At 39.4% G+C, this 20,294-nt stretch overlaps 1 protein-coding gene across 5 annotated transcripts in view; it reads left to right on the forward strand.

The window, feature by feature from the left end:
- znf280d (zinc finger protein 280D) overlaps positions 1–20,294 on the forward strand; it is a 128,279-nt gene that overhangs the window by 67,620 nt on the left and 40,365 nt on the right. For all 5 annotated transcript variants that reach the window (XM_043677474.1, XM_043677473.1, XM_043677472.1 and 2 more), the window contains 3 exons: positions 7,032–7,132; positions 7,406–7,626; positions 14,419–14,576. In XM_043677474.1, the coding sequence (XP_043533409.1) occupies positions 7,032–7,132; positions 7,406–7,626; positions 14,419–14,576 (480 nt within the window). The remainder of the gene's footprint in view (positions 1–7,031; positions 7,133–7,405; positions 7,627–14,418; positions 14,577–20,294) is intronic.

Below are 20,294 nucleotides of genomic sequence, written 5' to 3' on the forward strand. Positions count from 1 at the left end.
TGCTTCTCAGAAGAGACTGGAACCAAAGTTGTGCCCTTAATCTGTAAAGGTTCCATGGTATAGGTTCTCAGTCTAGCTGAGATCTTGTATAAACTAAAGGATTGGATTCTAGAGTTTAAGACTGCTTCTGTGATCACTGAAATGGTCATGCCAGCAATGACCTCCAGTAGAACCAGGCGATCATTTAAACAGCTGTTTATTTTGATTGCTTAGCAACATCCAAATCAGAACCAATTTTACTGTTCCCAAACAGATGTAGGTGGACTTTCCAGAGTGTGCACTCTTCTAGATATCGGCCTGTAGTTCTCTTAATTAATTTAGGTTTCATGGGACTCTTTTGCGTCTTGAGTCCATATACTGGCAGCAACTGCAATAGCTTACCAGCCCGGATCCTGCAGAAACTTTTGACCATTTGGCCAAGGCTTGGCTTTATTTTGGGGGTTTTCTGAGGTTTTTAAGAGTCCCTCTGTTCAGGATACATACTGCACTTGCCACATTCTGTAATGATCAAGCCAGTTGTGCCTGTTTGAAGTCCAGTGGGGCTTTAACTATTTGCATGGTTACATCATTAATGCTAAATACTAAATGGTCTCAGCATTTCATTGAGGGTTACAGTGCCTCTGCCAGGTCATCTTAACCTAGTCAAAAATCTCAGGAGGGATTCTCCTGCTTGAATTGCTGTATAAAACTGATAGCATCTCAGAATTAGAGGACACTTCAGTCAACTCTTGAAAGGCTTTACTATCATGCCTCAGGGAAAGTTAGGCTCCTCATTACTGAAAAAGCTGCAGGTCCACAAGCTGTCAAGGAGAATTACTTGTTGCTTTTCATCGGCCCCAATGTTATTTGTCCAGACAAAATAATGGATTCTTACAACATACTGGGTCAAGTCTTCAATGGCAGAATCAATGAGTCAAGCTTTCCAAATAATGGCATGATGCCAGAAATGCTTACTCCCAACTCAAAGACAACTGTTGCAAGCAAATTTCCCATGTTGGCACTGAAATAGCTTCACAGAGGCCAGCATCCTGTCACCAAATCTTTTCTCCCACACTATTGCCTAACTGCGGTAGTGCTTGTTTTTCCCCAGCACCCATGTTGTGTATGTGCAGGTGTGAGAGACAGTGAAAGACACAAGGTGTATAAATCTTTATTCGGTTTTCACCGCCAGAAAGAAAGAAATCACCCAAGTGGCCAGTGACAAGTAGTTCCCTTTTTAGAGGGCAATGCTGTGTGATCAAACAGTGAGGGGGAGGGCAGGGATTAAATCAAAATCGAGTTGGAGGGGGAGATAATACCGTCCACTCCCTGCGGTGCCCATCTCTCCCTGAACAGCTCAAGGGTGTTGGTGGACACTGCGTGCTCCCTCTTCAGAGACACCCGGGCTCTAACATAACCACGGAAGAGGGGCAGGCAGTTCAGCCCTAACAACCCCCTCCATGGCCCGCTGCCTGGACCTGTTTATGGCCAGTTTGGCCAGGTCCAGGAGCAGACCCACAAGGAGGGCTTCAGACCTGCCTTCCCCACTCCGTACCGGGTACCTGAAGATCAGGAGCGTGGGACAGAAGTGCAACCAAAAACAGAAGAAGGTTTTTTAGAAAATCAAAAAGAAAGTGCAAGTGCCCATACCCAATACATACATGGTCCACGGACACCACAGAACAAACAGTTGGGCTGGGAGTTCGTGAACCACCACAATCTGGGATTATAGGGGACCGCTTTGTGCAGCACCCTCCACCCCAGATCCCTGAGAGAAAGGGGGAGGACTCCCGTGTAGAGAACCCTCCACTTGGGATCCCCACCGCCCCGGTGGCAGATGGGCACGCCAAGGCGTGTCCGGGCGATGGATGAGGGAGAAGAGGTGGACGGTGTGCAGCAGCAGACTGTACAGGGCCCGCCATTTTAAGTCCTTAAAAGGGACAAAACTAAAATTCCGGAGATGGCTCAGGTTGTTGGGCACAGGTTGTCGGAGGAGGCACTCCTGTTTTTTTTGAGCAGAACCCATGACACTCCTGTTTTTTTTTTTCCTTTTTTTTCTTTTCACCCCCACACTACCGCCTAACTGCAGTAGTGCTTATTTTTTTCCCCGGAGGCACTCCTGTTTTTTTTGAGCAGAACCCATGACACTCCTGTTTTTTTTCCTTTTTTTTTCTTTTCACCCCCACACTACCGCCTAACTGCAGTAGTGCTTATTTTTTTCCCCAGCACCCATGTGTGTGTGCAGGTGTGAGACACAGTGAAAGACACAAGGTGCATGAATCTTTATTCAAATTTCCACCACCAGGAAGAAAGGAAATACCCGAGTGGCCAGTGACAAGCAGTGCCCTTCACATCAAAGGGCAATGCTGCGTGATCAAACAGTGAAGGGGAGGGCAGGGATTAAATCAGAATAGAGTTGGAGGGGGAAATAATGCACTCCCTGCGGTGCCCACCTCTCCCTGAACAACTCTAGGGTGTTGGTGGAGACGGTGTGCTCCTTCTCCAGAGGCACCTGGGCTCTAACGTAACTGCGGAAGAGGGGCAGGCAGTCGGCCCTAACAACCCCCTCCATGGCCTGCTGCCTGGACCTGTTTATGGCCAGTTTGGCCAAGCCCATGAGCAGACCCACGAGGAGGTCTTCAGACTTGCCCCCTCCCCCCGTTCCGGGTGCCCGAAGATCAGGAGCGTGGGACTGAAATGCAACCAGAAGCAGAGAAGGAGGTTTTTAAGAAAATCAAAAAGGGAGTGCAAATGCCCACACCCAATATATATATGGTCCACGGACTCCACAGCACCACAGAACAAACAGTTGGGCCGAGAGTCCGTGAACCACCTCAATTTGTGGTTGCAGGGGACAGCTGCGTGCAGCACCCTCCACCCCAGATCCCCGAGAGAAAGGGGGAGGACTCCCGCGTAGAGAGCCCTCCACTGGGGATCTCCACCGCCCGGTGGCAAATGGGCATGCCAAGCTGTGTCCGGGCGGTGCATGAGGGAGAAGAGGTGGACGGTGTGCAGCAGCAGTCTTTTCAGGGCCCACCGTTTTATGTCCTTAAAAGGGACAAAACTAAAATTCCTGAGGTGGCTCAGGTTGTTGGGCACAGTTTGTCGGAGGAGGCACTCCTGTTTATTTTTTTTTCTTGACACTGGGCTGGCTTCTTAAGAGCCAGCTCTCGGAGTGAACAGAACCCCTGACACTCCTGTTTATTTTTTTTCTATTACCCTCACACTACCGCCTAACTGCGGTAGGAGGAGGGTTTCGAGAAAATCAAAAATGGAGTGCAAACGCCCACACCCAATGTATACATGGTCCACGGACACCACAGAACAAGCAGTTGGGCTGGGAGTTCGTGAACCACCGCAATCTGCGGTTGCAGGGGACCGCTGCGTGCAGCACTCTCCACCCCAGATCCCTGAGAAAAAGGGGGAGGATTCTCATGTAGAGAGCCCTCCACTGGGAATCTCCACCGCCCAATGGCAAATGAGCATGCCAAGGTGTGTCCGGGCGGTGGATGAGGGAAAAGAGGTGGACAGTGTGCAGCAGCAGTCTTTTCAGGGCTCACCGTTTTATGTCCTTAAAAGGGGCAAAACTAAAATTCCGGAGGTGGCTCAGGTTGTCGGAGGAGGCACTTCTGTTTTTTTTTCTTTTTTTTAAACAGAACCTCTGACACTCCTGTCTATTTTTTCATTTTTTTCTTTTTTTTTCACCCCCACACTACCGCCTATCTGTGGTAATCCTTATTTGTTTCTCCAGCACCCATACTGTGGGTGTGCACAGGTGTGAGACACAGTGAAAGCACTCCTGTTTCTTTATCCAGCTCCTTCGAATATCTGATACTCCTGTTTTTTTTTCCTTTTTTTCTTTTTTCTCCTAATTTTTCTCTTTTTTTTCTCCCCCCACACTACTGCCTAACTGCGGTTGTGCTTATTTTTCCCCCAGCATCCATGTTGTGTGTGTGCAGGTGTGAAACACAGTAAAAGCACTCCTGTTTTTTTTTGAACAGAAACTCTGGCACTCCTGTTCTTTTTTTTCAGTGAAATAAAATATGAATGAAGAGCATGTGTAAATATTTACAAATGAATAGCAAAGGGGAAGTGTGAAATAACTCCACAGAGACCAGTATCCTGTCACCAAGCCTCCCTTTATATATATGTGGAGAGTCCTTGACACTGAGCCAGCTCCCTCAGAGCCAGCTCTCAGAGTGAACAGAACCCGACACTTCTGTTTATTTTTTTCCTTTTGTTTTCTTTTTTTCTCCTAATTTTTCTTTATTTTTTCTCCCCCCACACTACCGCAGTATTTTTTTCCCCAGTATTTATGTTGTGTGTGTGCAGGTGTAAGACACAGTGAAAGCACTCATGTTTATATCTGTCAGCTAGGACTCCCTGATTGGACCAAATTATCAGCCCCAGTTGAGAATTCGTATTCTTTCAGGTCCACCTGGCTGACCTTGTTACAATCACTACTATTACTACCGTACCGTTGCAACTCCTTCTAAATCTAATGGAAAGAAAATGTGAGGGACAACAACAGCTGCATTACAAATTTAGATGGATTGCTGCACTTCCTCTGAGAATGAATGGGGAATCTCTATAGCTGTTTTCTTGCATTGTAATAGATTGTCCTTTCTTTTCTTGTTTCCTTTTTTCCCTGCTTTTTCCTCTCCTTTGTTTCGTTCTTTCTTTTCTTTTGGACCCTTGTTTGCTCTCCTCCTCCCTTGCTGTCTTCTGCCCCACTACCAAAGATAGGTACAATGCCATTCAGTGAAAAAGACAACTGAGAGTTTGGTTTGAACCTGATCAGCTCTGAATGCTAGTTGAAAGAATTTCAGCTGCTTCTATTTATTTGTTTATTAGATTGCATTTGCATATTGCTGATAAGACTCATTTGTGACCCATTCTGACCTCAGTGATTGATTTCACCATTTCAGAGGGCAGATAAGAGTCAAACCCATTGTTGTGAACTTAGAGTGAGACATAGGTCAGACCAGGTAAGGACGGTAAATTTCCTTCCCTTGAGAATATTAATGAACCACCGAAGATTTTACAACAGTCACCGATGATTCACCATTACCTAATGATTAGCTTTCAACTTTACACTTTATTCATTCAGTTTAAATTCCACCTATTGCCATTTGAACTCCCAGTCCCCAACCTTTAGGCTGAGCCTCCGGATTACTAATCCAGTGACATTACCACTCCACCACTGTCTCTCCTATGTATTCATTTCTATGTTGAGTATCATGATCATTATAAATTGAAGTTAGCTTTCTGTAGGCAATCGTTTCACTTTTGTATTTTCCTAACGCATTGTGTTTGTAGGGCCCGTCTGAAAGAAACAATATTATTCATGGAGTAATTCAAATCTATAAAACGCAGTTGATAATTTATGTTTGTTTTGAATAAAAGAAAAGATGATCTTATCAAGCACTTTTCCCATCAAAATTTCTCAGGAGCTTCACACAATGAATGAATTATTTTTGGTTTAATGACTTTTGTTGTGGGCAAACAAAACACCTCTTCTCTACCCGTAACATTCATTAATCATGCAACAAACAGAGAGTCAGTGTACAATTTGCTGGTGTTCATCAAGACATTGCAGAGACATTTTCTATCCCAAGTTTTGATCGTTAAAGCTTGCAGTGCTGCAACACATGCTCTCTTTTCTCAGTTGCACTCCATTGACATGCTCAGATCATGAAAGAAATCAAATAAAGAGTGAATTTAACTTTCCTGGGCTATGTGACTCCTATAGATTAGAGGTTTCAAATGTTTTTGCATGACGAGCTTGCTTCAATTTTATTTCCACTCACTGAGCTTGAAGTTTGACACAACAAGAAACAAGAACTCAAAAAACTGAGTGTGTAGACATTGTGAAACAACTTGCTAAGCAATGCAAAGTCCAAGCAAGAAATTGATAATTCAACAAGATGCAGTATTAATCAAAGTGACCACTATAAGGTGACAAGAGGTATGGCTAACCTTTTTTTTGTACATTCTTGAAGGAAGCAGGGCTTGAGAAGCAGATTAGGCCCTAAGTCTTGATCATTAGGAAACTGGGAGAGGTCTAGGGCCGAACTAAGGAGTTTGGTTTAACTAACACGAAATTGAGTTCACCTGTATGGTATGCGTTCTGCACTAGCCTTGACAGAATTAATAAAATCAGGGACAGAAACAAAGTTGCCTTTCAGCCACTTGTCATCTTCAAACCAGTGGGTGGTTGGTGTTTGGGAAAGCTGAAGGGTGTGGGGCTGTACCTGTGGGCATGTCTATCTCTGTCTCAAGTGCATACGTCCTTATGAATGAGTGCACACAGGTTTGTGCCCTTGCTTGCTCACCTCAGACATGCAGTCATTCATGCAGGTGCTCACATCCTCACTCCCTTACAACGAATGCTGGTTCACACATGATTCGTGGCCTTACTTCTTGGCTTTCCTGTCCTCGTAATCTCAGCTGTTCATTTGCACATGCGTATTCCACCCTCATTCACTCGGGTACACATCTTCATTCATGTGCTCTTTCTCAAGCACTTGGACTCTATCTCCCCTGCCGACAAGCTTGAGGTTTCTGTCTTCCCCATCCTTACTGCTGTCCTTTAGGGTGTCCCAGGTTCTCCAGGACTGCTGGATTCCAGGTCTTTGTGCATTGCTTACCGCTTCCCCATTCCCAGAAAGTTCTGTTCCTAGTAGTCAGTAGCAAATGTCTGTGAGAGAGAGGGAGAGTGAGTCTTTGTTGAGAGGTGCAGCTACTTGTGGAATCTTTCATTTGTACTTGTCTGTATTTTAAACACCAGCATCACAGGATATATAGCAATGCATGACAAACTGGTACTCAGGCCTATGTTGGGCACCCCAGGTTTTGATTTAGTCAGAAGAATGACAAGGCAAGTCTATTTTTGTATCAAAGTGAAGATTTGTGCATACTTTTTTCCAGCAAATATTACATCGATAATTGATGCAGTTAATGCACATTCCATGGAGTTTATAATGAGAATGTGGTTCCACTAATATGTTGAAGTACTTAGTTAAAATTAAATAATGAAATTATTTTGACAGGACCGCAAAGTAATATTAAAAATGGCGTACCAGTCCCAAGGGCTTGTCCAAAGTGTAACATTCACTTCAATGTCCTGGATTCTTTACGGCAGCATATGGTTGTAAGTATTTTGATTATTTGTTCAGCAAAGAAAAAGAATGAGTGCTATAGTTTGTGCTTGCAATTGTTTGAGCATTAACTTATAATTACAATTTATAAGGCAGCATTTTCAAATCAGTCACGAATATGGTTATGTATCTTAATTAACCAACATTTGTTCCCATGACATATGTTTGTTTTAACTTGCATTATATTCAACCATTGTGATCATATTAAAATTATTTACTTTGAAACCTCAGAAAATAGATAACACAATTTGTTTGTACCTGTTGAGTTCTGTTGTCCAGATCTGGTGTCCAGCTATTGTTCTGTGCAATCATCCGAACAATCGTCAAACAAGGTGTTGGAGATCGATAAAGGGAAACTTATTATGTTGGTCAATGACTTTTACTATGGAAAAGATGATGGCAATGCCCACCTAAATCAACAGGATCAGAAGACAAATACAACTTTCAAATGCTATAGCTGTCTAAAGATCCTTAAGAATAATATAAGGTACTGAAATCTATCCCTGCATAAATTAACAACCTAAATATAACTTGTTCACCATATTTCTAAAATAGAATGTTATTGAAATTCAGACTTGATTTAATTAATTGTTTATCATTTTATAATTCCATTAAATCTGTATTTAATTTAAAATAACCAGAAATTTAAGAACAGGAGGAAAAAAACAAAATGTTTTAACAACCTTGATCCCAACACACACTATCCTTGGATATTCCACCAGCTGTGCACTACTGCAGTTTACACTCTCACCTGAACTACTCTGTATTGGGTGCCATTATTGTTTATGATAATTTTCATTCTGTATTTAGTTAGAAACTTTAGATTTATGAGCTGTGGGAAGTTGTCTCCCTGCATTTCATCCTATCTTTCATTGTTATACAATTTTGGAATTGACTGGAGCTGTTGTCTGTTTCTGTTCTTATAACTCAGTAAATCTCCATTTTACTAGGTCCTAAAGGTTCAGGTTTCTAGGTGTACATTATAATAATGGTCAGCACAGAGTAGATGGGGCAAGTACATGCAATAGCTTCTTCATGTCATTCAAAAATATTTCTCCAGAGATCTTGTCAGTAGGTCTGTTTCATGTGTAAAGATAGTGTCCTCATTTTACCTAAAATTTGGAGTTCAGCATTCCCAAGAACAGGTAATTTATTTCAAGTTAGCATTTTTAAACAATATAAGTAAACTTGTTCTAAATGTCATGTAAGATACTATATCCTTTTTTAGTAGCATACCTGACCCCATCTTTATCATACTCAAGTTTTGACTGTTTGCATTATATTACTTTGTAAAACAATACATGTCCCACTGCTATTTTGCAGTTATCAGGAGGAGTGCGGGGATGAAAGTAGGAATTATTGTAACTTGCTCTCCTGTGTTTTGTGTAATTTTACTTCTTACCACCTTCCTTTTCAGCTGCTCCCAAAATAACTGGACAACTTGATTAATGCTTGATGGACAGGATCATTTGTAAAAGTTTTTGTATTACAAGATGCACATAAATAGGATTACCTCCAATTGTGATGTAAGGGTGTGATTCATATATAGTTTGATATTTTTTATTCAGTATTTGGATTTTGACCTTGTGGCCTGTGAGTTTTAGCCTTTGTGTGTTTGAGGGGAATTAATGATTAACTTGTCAGGCTTTCTGGAGCCATGATTTTTTAAAAACCATTATGAAAGGGAGACTTCCTGGGGTAGTGATGGGCCTTTTTTGCATTGGGAGAGTTGAATCATTGAAGAGCATTCACTTTCTGTTCAGAAGGATCAGAAATTTTCTTTTTGCTAACGCAAAAACTCATTGTTTGGAAAGCTTTTCTCTGTTCACAGGAATTTTGTTTGGATATGAATGTTTCCTTGAGAAATGGGTTCATTCAGAAAAGTTTGGAAATAGATTACCTTATGGGAAGGATTTTAGTAAGGAAGTTTTAAACCAGAAGCATTTGGTGAGAATTCTGAAAGGGTTATTCAATATTCAGAAGATCTCCGTTCAGTTGAGAGAGAGATCCAGAAAGAGGCTACCAATTCTCATGACTGGGTATTAAAGGAAACAGTTAAGTTAAGCTTATTGATGTGAAAGGGAAGTGAATGCTTTCTGTTGTTTGTAGTTACATAAAGTGTTTGTATTAGGGTAGATGGAATTGTGATTTTATTGTGTTTCAAAATCTTTCAAATTGTGTTCAGTGCAGATGGCTTGGTTTATTCTTTTTTATCATGTTTCCAGTTGCATAATAAATTTCTAAATGCATAATAAATTAAAACCAAACAATAAACCTGTTTTGGTTTTAACAGGTTTATTGTTAAAACCAAACCTGTAGTATTGTGTGCTTGTTACAAAATAATGAAGGGCTTTTGCCCGAAACGTCGATTTTCCTGCTCCTCGAATGCTGCCTGACCTGCTGTGCTTTTCCAGCACCACTCTAATCTACCAAATTTGATCTGTCTCGCCAACTTTCATTCTAGGATCTGACCTGTCTGGTAATAACATTAGCAGGGATCATAACAGCACATTTCTGAAACTGGATAAAAGAAAGGCAAAGGGCAGTGTGTTCTCATGATTCAAGATGCAACTTTAAAAGCACTTTATTTTTAGAAACTGTTGAATGTTTGTGGATGCTTTATGATTAATGGAAAAGTATCAAATGCTTAAAATTGATCTTGTCATCGTGGAATGCAGGTTTGTGTGACTATTTTGTGCTGCTACACAATATTCAGTAGATTCAAAATATTCCCCACAAGATGGAGAAATCAGCAGTTGATTACCATGGGCCATATTTAATAACCTCCAAATAATCATTAACAGAATGGCTTAATGGAGAATCCTGGATACTGATTAGCTTCCAACTTCACCAAAATGTTGGACTGACGGAACAAAAAAGGCACTTTAAAAAGTATATGGTTCTAAATCTTTTGCACAATTATTTCACCATTTGCATTGAAGTGATTGCTAAATTAATTATATTTTTACACAATTAGGTGCCTATATTAATGGTGTATGTAAGTGAACTCAGTAGTGTAAAGAATGTTTTGAATTTTGCTCCAGTTACTGTGAGACACTTTTTGCTTTTTGATGGTATGCTATTATGGTACTAAGAGACATAATGCTGAAAAGAAATTAAAACGCAAATGCCATCAGATAACCGAATTTGGTGAGCAGACTTTGAAGTGCCCTTCAGGGTGATTACACTGCACTATGAGTATATGGTACAATGCTCCACAGTCTTCATTACCATTTTCTTTATAGATTGATAGCATTATCAGCAGATTTCAGTGGAATTCCCTTCAGGGATGTGCGGTAAAAAATAGTTGGTAGTTTATATAGTGCAAGAACTGTTCTTTTGATTGAATAACTTTACTTGAAAATGTGGCAAAAAGGCTTCTGTAAGCTGTTTTAGCAGCTACACCCGTTTGTTTCATAGTCATTTGTTGGCAGTTAAGGTCATAGTTGTTCTGAATAAGAATCCTTTAAGGGAAGCTGAAATAGCAAAATGTGAAAATTGAAGTATGGGTATGGTTTTTGAGAGCACAGACTACATGAAAATCTGGGCTGAGTAGTTACAATAGGTGGAATGAACTTGCTCCAATAAAGCAAAAGCCACATATAATTGAGGGCATTTTATTTGCTATTATATGTACTTAGAAGCATCGAACTAGGTGGATGTGCTAGTGATTTGTCATGAGAACATCTGGAAGCTAATGAGTGTGTTTTCTTACTGAGAAATAATGAAGTAGAAAGTAAACCGTTGTAGAAGCAGACTGTTATTTTGGTCAGTTTCTTCTAAGTGAGGAATTAATAGTATTAATTACAGTTCCCCTCTTTTCATCTTTAACGTGCTTGATTTTGGTCATTTATTTGTTTAAATACTTGTTTGTTAATGTAACTACTTTTCCTTAAGTGACATTGGTGATTCCCCTCAATTCCTAACGTCATAGCTTCTTGACTGTCCTTTCAATTCGAACAGCAAACTATAAAATGTCATATACAAAAGAACTGACTTTTTGTTAGCAGCAATGTTGAACTTCAAGAATGATTCAGGACTAATTGTTGATTAGTCATTGTATATTACTCTAAGCAAGTACAAGCATTAAAATAGGAAACACTGAAAACGTGCAGTTGAATATAATATGCATTTTGCAGTTGACTCAGTCTAGTTCCTCTCTATCTGCAACATAACTGATTTCTGGCGATGCAATTTATTAAATGTTTGCCTTGACCCTGAAACTATTCAAATGATTTGACTATACTGTCTTAGAAGTGTGAATCTTCATTGCCTGGTTCGAGAAAACTCCATAAGCTATGCAGCCTGTAAGTGATGATATGTCCTGCTCAGGCAAGCATCAAGAAGCATGTAATTTTTTTGGAGGCTGAACAGTTTTAGTTGTTTACTATTTGAAGTATTCTGTGCACATTTGAGAACACTAAACTTTTGACACGGCCAACTTCTATGGAAATTAGGAAAATAATTTATTCCCCTAAATGGATGGAGAATATTCATTCTGTTTTGGGCTGACAAAATATTTTGTTGCTTGGATTTACTGTAAATAAAGTTGAAGAAGCATAAGCATGGGAATGAGTTTTGTATATCAGTGACAAACTAATACATTCAGCAAATATTCAAATATTTGTTAATAATTGTATGAAAAGATCTTTAACATTTACGGTCTTTTTTTTAAAGCCATCCTCGGAGTAATTTTAACTGGACCAAGGTTGAGTGGTTTGAATTAAGCATGTTAAAACAATTGTTTTAAAATCTGAAATTGGAATTCTCACATTGTCAGTACAGTGAAGGCAGGTCAGGGATTATCCCTCTCCCAAATTCATGGTTCATTTATTTAAATATTTTGGTGAGACACCATGCATTTCTCTTCCAACTATAATGCTGGCTGCCTGGACTTCCTTGAATGGGAATACACAAAACGTAAAGGGAGGTGAGAACTGCTGTGTAGAAGATTAATTTGCATTGCCAGCATTGCTTGAGGGTCAGGAGAAGCCGAAGGGTTTTTCCCAGCCCATCAAGCAAGCCTTTTTGTAATCCAGACTGTTCTATCCACACCTGATATCTGCACCTGATATCTGCTTAACCATCCCAAAATCATCCCTAACCATGCTATACTCTCATCAAGAACTTCATTCTTGTGATGCCAGGATTGACATTTGAAGAGAGACTGGATCAATTGGGATAATCTTCACTGGGGTTTAGAAGAATGAGGAGTGAGTCTGATAGAAACCTGTAAAATTATAACTGGACTTGACAAGTCAACACACATGGAATGCTCCCAGTGTCTGGGGAGTATAGAACCAGGGGTGACTGTCTAAATGTACAGGAGTGGTCCATTTAGGACTGAGATAAGGAGAAATTTCTTCACCCAGAGAGTGGTAGCAGATGAGGTGAAAACATTGAATGTTTTCAAGGAGTTAGGTATAGTTTTTTTTGGGCTGAAGCATCGAAGGGTATGCAGAGGAAGCAGGAAAGAGGTACTAAGTTGTGTGATTAGCCATGAACCTATTGAACGGTAGAGTAAGTGTGTGGGGCTGAATGGCGTACTGTTGCTCCTATTTTAAGAAAATACCTACCTGCTATACATTTGTTAATTCCCAGGGTTTTCTGATTGTAACTTCCCTCCCATTGTTTGGAAATCCAGCCCTATTAATCTGGATTCATAAAGCAAAATTTTGTATCTCTTATATAATGAACAGTGAATTACTCAGTTGATTTAGTTAATAATGTTTTCTGCTTTCACTAATAATGTAATACAAAATATAAACTGTGGTAAATTCAGCAACTCATAAAAATAGTTAATTTTAGGATTCTGATGCAATGAGAAGATTCTGTGTTGATTACAACAACAAAATACCAGTGATGCTAGAATTAAAACAAAAACCAAGCACATGTAGTAGAATCTCAGTTGGCCTAGCAGCATTTAAGACTGTAAGATGGAGGAGGAGAAGTAGGCTATTCTGCCCATTGAGTCTGTTCCACTATTCATTAAGATTATAACTAATCTGGAAATTCTCGCACCACTTTTGATTATGTAGTGATAACAAATCTGTCTGTCCCAGCCTTGAATATATTTAACAACCCTGCCTTTGCCACGCTCTGCAGTAATGTATTTCAAAGAATCTTCTCAGCTTTGTCCTAAATGGGTGACCTCCCCCCAACTCTGAGATTTAGTCCCCTGGTCTGAGACTTATATGGGGAAACAACCTGTCCATGTCAACCTACCAAGCCCCCTAAAACTTTTGTGTGTTTTAATAAGGTCTCCTCTCAGTTTTCTAAGCTCTGAAGAGTACAAGCTTCAACCTGTCCTCATCAGGCAATTCCTCCATAACTGAGAGCACCTTAATGAACCTTCTCAGGACTGCCTCCAATCCTGGTATATCTCTCCTTAGAGTTTGTGTATTCAGTTTTTGTGGCTGAGTAAGTGGATTGAGTTCTACTGAAAGATTATCAATCTGAAATGTTGGCTGTATGGCATGGTGATGGCAGATGGTGGAATTTGAAATCAGTTTAAAACAAAAATCTGGAATTAAGCACCTACTGTTTATGCTGAAATTGTTGTTTATTTAAAAATCACACAACACCAGATTATAGTCCAACAGGTTTATTTGGAAGCATGAGCTTTCGGAGTGCTGCTGCTTCATCAGGTGATCTGATGAAGGAGCAGCACTCCGAAAGCTAGTGCTTCCAAATAAACCTGTTGGACTATAAGCTGGTGTTGTGTGATTTTTAACTTTGTACACCCAAGTCCAACACCGGCGTCTCCAAATCATTGTTGCTTATTGTCAGGGAAAGTCCATCTGGTTAACTAAAGGGAAGGAAACTGTTGTCCTTATCTGACCTGGCCCACATGTGTCTCTTAACCGCCCTTAGGGGAATTAAGAATAGGCAATGAATGCTCGCCTATCATGACGTTCAATCTCATGAATTAATTTTTTTTAAGAAGTCTTAGCTTGAATGTTGCCAAACCTAACTCCGCATTTCCAATATTTAGTCTGTCACCTTTTGTCTAGTAAGACTCTTTGAAGTGATCTCTTCTGAACTTTTACATTTTTAAATAAAGGTTGATTAAAAATGATAAAATTGGTTGATTTGTGTTGACTTACTTTAAGAATTATGAAAAATTTAAAATTGTCAAGTATAAAACTATATGTAATGCATTTTGCAAAGTTTAATCGACTATAGTTTTAGTTACTTGAAGATTATTTCACCTTGCAATATAATGTTTAAAGCTGTGTCATAGCGATAAGTGTTTAATTAGTTGCCTTGTCATTGTTAGGTTTATGAATCACATGAAGCATCACATGGAGTTAGAGAAGCAGAGCAGTGAGAGCTGGGAAAACCACACTACCTGTCAGCATTGTCATCGTCAGTTCCCCACACCTTTTCAGCTACAGTGCCACATTGAAACTGCTCACAGTCCATATGAGTCAACAAGTAAGTGTTAGGTATCTTTTTAGCATGGTGTTAAATGACAAATTTCTGCATTGCAATTGCAAATTTGATAAAATATGTAGGATATTGAGCTTTAGGATTTTATTTTGTATTCTGTTTGAAATAATGAATAATAGTAAGAATGCCTCGTATCAATTGAAAGCTAGAAAAATCACTGGACAAGAACTCATAATAATATGCAAAAAAAAAGGTGCATGCTTCAGAAGTCTTCACCCTGGAGACCTGCATCTGCAGATGATATTGAAATTCCCATTAATTGAAAATGAGAAGCCATGTGCTTTCTTGAATACGATAAATCTTTCTCAATTGGTTAACCTTTATTTTGGTCTGTAATTGCATAAGCTATGACAACCTGTCATAAATGTAGAAGTTGTACACAGTGTATTGCATGTGTTTGGTGAATGGTGTAAATTCATTCTACCTTTTAAATGACAAATTTTATTTCCACATATCGAGGGTAATAGTGCAGCTTTCTTGTTAAAGTGACTTTGATATCCAGTAATCATAACATATTCATTATCCTGTTTTGTTTGGTCTGTTACTTAGGATAATTATACTTTCACTGTGTAGTGGAATCATACTTCATCCAAATAAAATGATTTGTAGATGTACAATGCATGCCATATGTGTTCTCCCATTAGTTTCTGTCTTTTTCATTTTGCAATACCACAGGGCATTTTTTTTAGTATGTGTTTTAATTTGTTCTCTTGTGAAGCTTTACATCTTTTTAGTCTGTTGTCATGCTTCTTTCTCCAGCTGGATGATTTGCTTTACATGATTAGTTGACCCGATTGTGCAGAATGAGGCAGCCTTGCTGTGGCACTTCTTTCTTGATCCAGCATCCATACAATTACCTGACAAAATTCATTCAGTGAGGCTTGCTGAGTTCAGATACCAGGGTAAAGGCTACAATGGAATTATCAACTGCCTTTTAAAATCCAGTAACACATATGACTCTATGCTGCAGTTTGCAGAAGGCTGAACAAATGGAGTTGATCAAGGCTTGGGTCTCCTCTTCAAAGTAGCTGTTTCAGAGAGGTGGCTATGGGAAGTACTCCACATGTTCCAGAGTATCTTTTCAGCATATGTGGGAGGCAAATATTTAACTGACCAAAGCTGGGTTGCAATGAGTTTTGGTCTGGCAACATTGAAGCATATACTAAGATTTTTGTATGCAGAACTGAAGAGATTGAGGCTGGCTTGATAATCTGGTGCAGAGTGGGCAACCATACTGTAGTTATTTTATGATGTAAGTCAGGTATGCCGAAGATGATCAGTTTAGTTTTGCCATAGAGACTGCTGAAGCTTAGAGTTTTGCATGCAGATGGCATGTAATATTCTCTCTAGGCGGCATTTGGTCTTTGAGAAGTGAATGGCTGATTGTCAGATTGTAAATTGTATGGGAGCGATCATGTAGTCTTTTCTGACCCCAGTTTGATTATTGAACGTGCCTGTTTCAGATGCCCCACTCTCAGTAGTCATATCATCATGAGGCAGTTACAGAATTGTGATGAAATTTCTTGGACCTTCAGGTGGCTGGAGCACAACTCACAGAGCCTCATGGTTTATGAATTTAAATACTTTGGTCTGGTTGAATGAAAGCATCAATGTAAGTTCTTGATGTTATTCTTGTTCTTTTACTTCTGTTTGTTTGGCAACAAAGACCATTCTAGTGGTTTATCTGGAAGAAAAAGAGAGATACTTCAATAGTTTCTGCAGACTGATTTATCTCACTTCTCCAAGATAATTACAATTCATGCATTCCTGAAGTCAGGGTGAAGAGATGCTGGGGGAGTTGTTTTTCCTCCCAAATGTATGAACTATGGATATGAGCAAAAATTATAAGCTTTGAAAATTTCAGCTGGCATATCATGAGGGCCTGCAGACTTTGTTGTATTTTATCCATTTGCTGGTATGTTGCATTTCTCCCATTGACAGTAGTTCACCCATGTATCCTGGAGATTGTCATCTATCACTGTGGATTCATAGTTGAGAATCACTAAAAATGTATTTTTCAACATTAACATATGGGAGAAATGCTTTCCTGACTCATTCAGTGAGATCTCAGACATCTGCGCTAGAATCACTTGCCATCCCTTCCTAAGTTCTTTGTTTCCCATAGAGCCCAAAATTCATTTTTGAATATATTTGTTGTCTCAGCTCTCTTGGATAAAGAACTCCAAAGATTCACAATCTCTGAATGAAGCAATTTCTCATTTCAGTTGTAAAAGACAGACCTTTTTTTAACTGAGATTGACTCCTAGTTGCAGACTTTCCAGTCAAGGGAAACTGCATCTGAGAATACTATATTTTCCAGTTAAGATTTTGATACATCGGTAAATGGAATCACAGTTGCATTTATGTTTGAGCCCTTGCATCGTATGATCTTTTTTTTGTCTGCAATTCTCCTCGGACCAGTTTTATCTGTGCTGAGAATTTTGAAATAGAAAATCTTTATGCAACTAGTTCTTTTGATATCTGAGTTTGTATCAATGTGAAACACTGTGCATATGTAATTTAGTCACCATTAAATAAAATATTAGCTAATTGCAGTGTGGTCTTGTGAAGGGAATGTTTTTCTTGTACTGTATAAGGATCTCGAGGGTGATGAATTCAATCAGGGTAACAAGGTTTGAGATAGAGATAGAGATCAGCCAGTTTAATATCAATAGGTTTGAGGGTTGAAAGGCCTGCTGTTGTTACTATGTTTCTAATTTTGTGCTCATACTGTTCTACTTTTTTCTGCCCAATATTTTTGCAAAAAACTCTTGTACAGTCACATTTGTCCAAAATGTAAAAATATAGAAAGATATACCTGGCATAAGTTGCCAAATAATAAACTTATCTTTGTTCATTTTCCAGATTATTTACTTTCCTAATAACTAAACAACCCACTTTATTGGCACCATATCCATAAACATTCACTCATCCACCACCAATGGTGAGAAGCAGCAGTCTGCTTTGTCTACTAGACACACTGCAACTATTCACCAGTGGATCCTAGACAGCACCTTCCAAATGCATGACCTGTACCATCTGGAAGAACAAGGGCAACAAATTCATGGGAACACTGTCTCCTGCAAATACCCCTCCAAGCTACTCAGCATCCTGACATGGAAATATGTCACCTTTCCTTCAGTTCTGCTGGGTAAAAATCCTAGAACTTTCTCAAACAGCATTGTGACGACACCTACACCAAATGGACTACATAGTTCAAGAAGGCAATTCACCACCACCTTTCCAAGGACAACTAGGGATAGGCAATAAATGCTGGCCCAGCAAATGACATACACCTCCACAATGTTCTAGTACCTTTAAATCTTCATCCATTGGTATTTCTTCAGTTAATACTAAAACCAAGATAATGCAGAAAAGGTTTATAAAAATCATGAGTCTTTCCCCTGGGGTGGGGGAGTCCAGAACTAGAGGGCATAGGTTTAGGGTGAGGGGGGAAAGATATATTAGAGACCTAAGGGGCAACCTTTTCACAAAGAGGATGATGCGTGTGTGGAAGTGGTGGAGGCTATTACAATTGCAACATTTAAAAAGCATCTGGAAAGGTATATAAATAGGAAGGATTTGGAGGGATAAGGATCGGGTGCTGGCAAGTGGGACTACATTAGGTAGGGATATCTGGTCGGCATGGACAAATTGAATTAAAAGGTGTATTTCCATGCTGTACATCTCTATGACTCTAAGTCTGCCTAAAAATACATTGAACTTTGTGTTTTTCCTGGAGTGTTGGGGCTTAGGGGTGATCTTAAAGAGGTTTATAAAACCATGGGGGGCATTGATAGGGTAAATAGACAAGGTCTTTTTCTTGAACTGGGGGAATCCAGAACTAGAGGGCATAGGTTTCGGGTGAGAGGGGAAAGATTCGAAATGGAGCTAAGGGATAACTTTTTCACACACAGGGTGGTGCGTGGGTGGAATGAGCTGCCAGAAGAAGTGGTGGAGCCTGGGACAGTTACAACATTGAAAAGGCATCTGGATGGCTATATGAATAAGAAGGGTTTAGGAGGATATGGACTAAGTTCTAGCAAATGGGATTAAATGAGGTTAGGATATCTGGTCGGCATGGATGAGTTGACTCTTGTAGTTTTGGAACGTTTAACTTTTTAGAAGGATATCTTAAATTAGTTGGAAAACTTTGGTTGCATTATCAGTATTATTATTTGTTGAAAGTTGTTTGTAACATGACCTTCTTTACTTTGAGAACAGAAAAGTTCAGTTAGATTGTCAATATAGTCAGCAATTGAATGTTTGTCCATTTTGGGTATCCAGTGTCACCTTTGGATTTACTTTACTGTGATGTGGAAATGTTGCTTCAACTTGAACTTGTTTAACTAGTATGAGTATTTTCTTCTCAAATACCTTGCTGTTGAAATTTGTTGTAAATTAATATTTGTATGATGGGTGCAATAACATCAAGAACCTAATTTCTATGCTGTACATCTCTATGACTCTAAGTCTGCCTAAAAATACATTGCACTCTGTGTTTTTCCTGGAGTGTTGGGGGCTGAGGGGTGATCTTAAAGAGGTGTATAAAACCATGGGGGGCATGATACTCTAACCAAACCCATTTCATGTGGATTTCTTCTGGTCAACAAAAAAAGTAGATTTTCATCTTCACATGTCTGCTAAATTCAAATTTGGATCCCAGAAGTGAAAGGATAATATGAAGCTGTGATTGTTGCCCAAATTTGAATAAAATCACCATGTCACCACTAAATGAAATATTAGTAAAGAACATTGTACATCCCTCATGATGCTATCAGGCAGAGATTAGGTTGCAGACTACCAATATCTGATAGGATCTTAATTCCAGCTCACTTTTGTGAATGGTGCTGTTTCTGTGGTTTGAATTCAGTGTCTTTAAGTATCTAAAAGGTCTGGTTCATGGAGAGATTGATTTTTAAAGGTGGTGGAATGTAATATTATGTTGCATTTGATGCTCAGTTTATTCTTGCACATGAGAATGCATGCTGTGATACTGTTTTGCAAAAGGCATATTGGAGAGAATCAGCTAGACAAACACTTTTGATCTAATCTGACCTTGTATGTTGGTAAAGATGTTATATTGAGATAACTGAACTTGCTGTAAATCAGATATTGCTTGGAAGAAGGGAGATGAATCCAAATAAAGTCGGTTTAAATAAAATTGCACTTGATGAATAAGAACTGCAAAGTATGTTGGAGAAAATCTGCAATGTATTGGAGAAATACATTTTGGAGATTCAAAGGTAAATCACCTTGCAAAAAAAGAATGTGGGAAATACAAAGGAAATAGCTTTTAAATCATAGTGCAACACAACTAGTTCTACAAAGAAAATAATTTAAATACTTCTGATAATGCAGATTTTCCCCGTTCCACAGATCCCAAGCATCTGAATTCCCCATTGAATCTTAGATTCCAATTTCAGATGCTTGGGATCTGGACAGCAGGGACTTCAGCAATTGGAAGGGATCAGATGCTGTATAAAAGCTTGTTCAAGATTTACTTTATCAGTAAAGACAGAATCATCTATCGCAGCCAGTTATACCAGTATTTATGAGCTGCCCTAGCTTCTCGATTTTAAAATGTACGTTCATCTTCTGGTAGCAATATGTTGCATTCTCCCAAACACTACCAGTTCTTATCATGCAACTGCAGATATGGGTCACGGGCAGCCCCCATTACCCATATGTACCATACACTGG

The sequence above is a fragment of the Chiloscyllium plagiosum genome, chromosome 36 (assembly GCF_004010195.1).
Source record: "Chiloscyllium plagiosum isolate BGI_BamShark_2017 chromosome 36, ASM401019v2, whole genome shotgun sequence".
Taxonomy (NCBI): Eukaryota; Metazoa; Chordata; class Chondrichthyes; order Orectolobiformes; family Hemiscylliidae; genus Chiloscyllium; species Chiloscyllium plagiosum.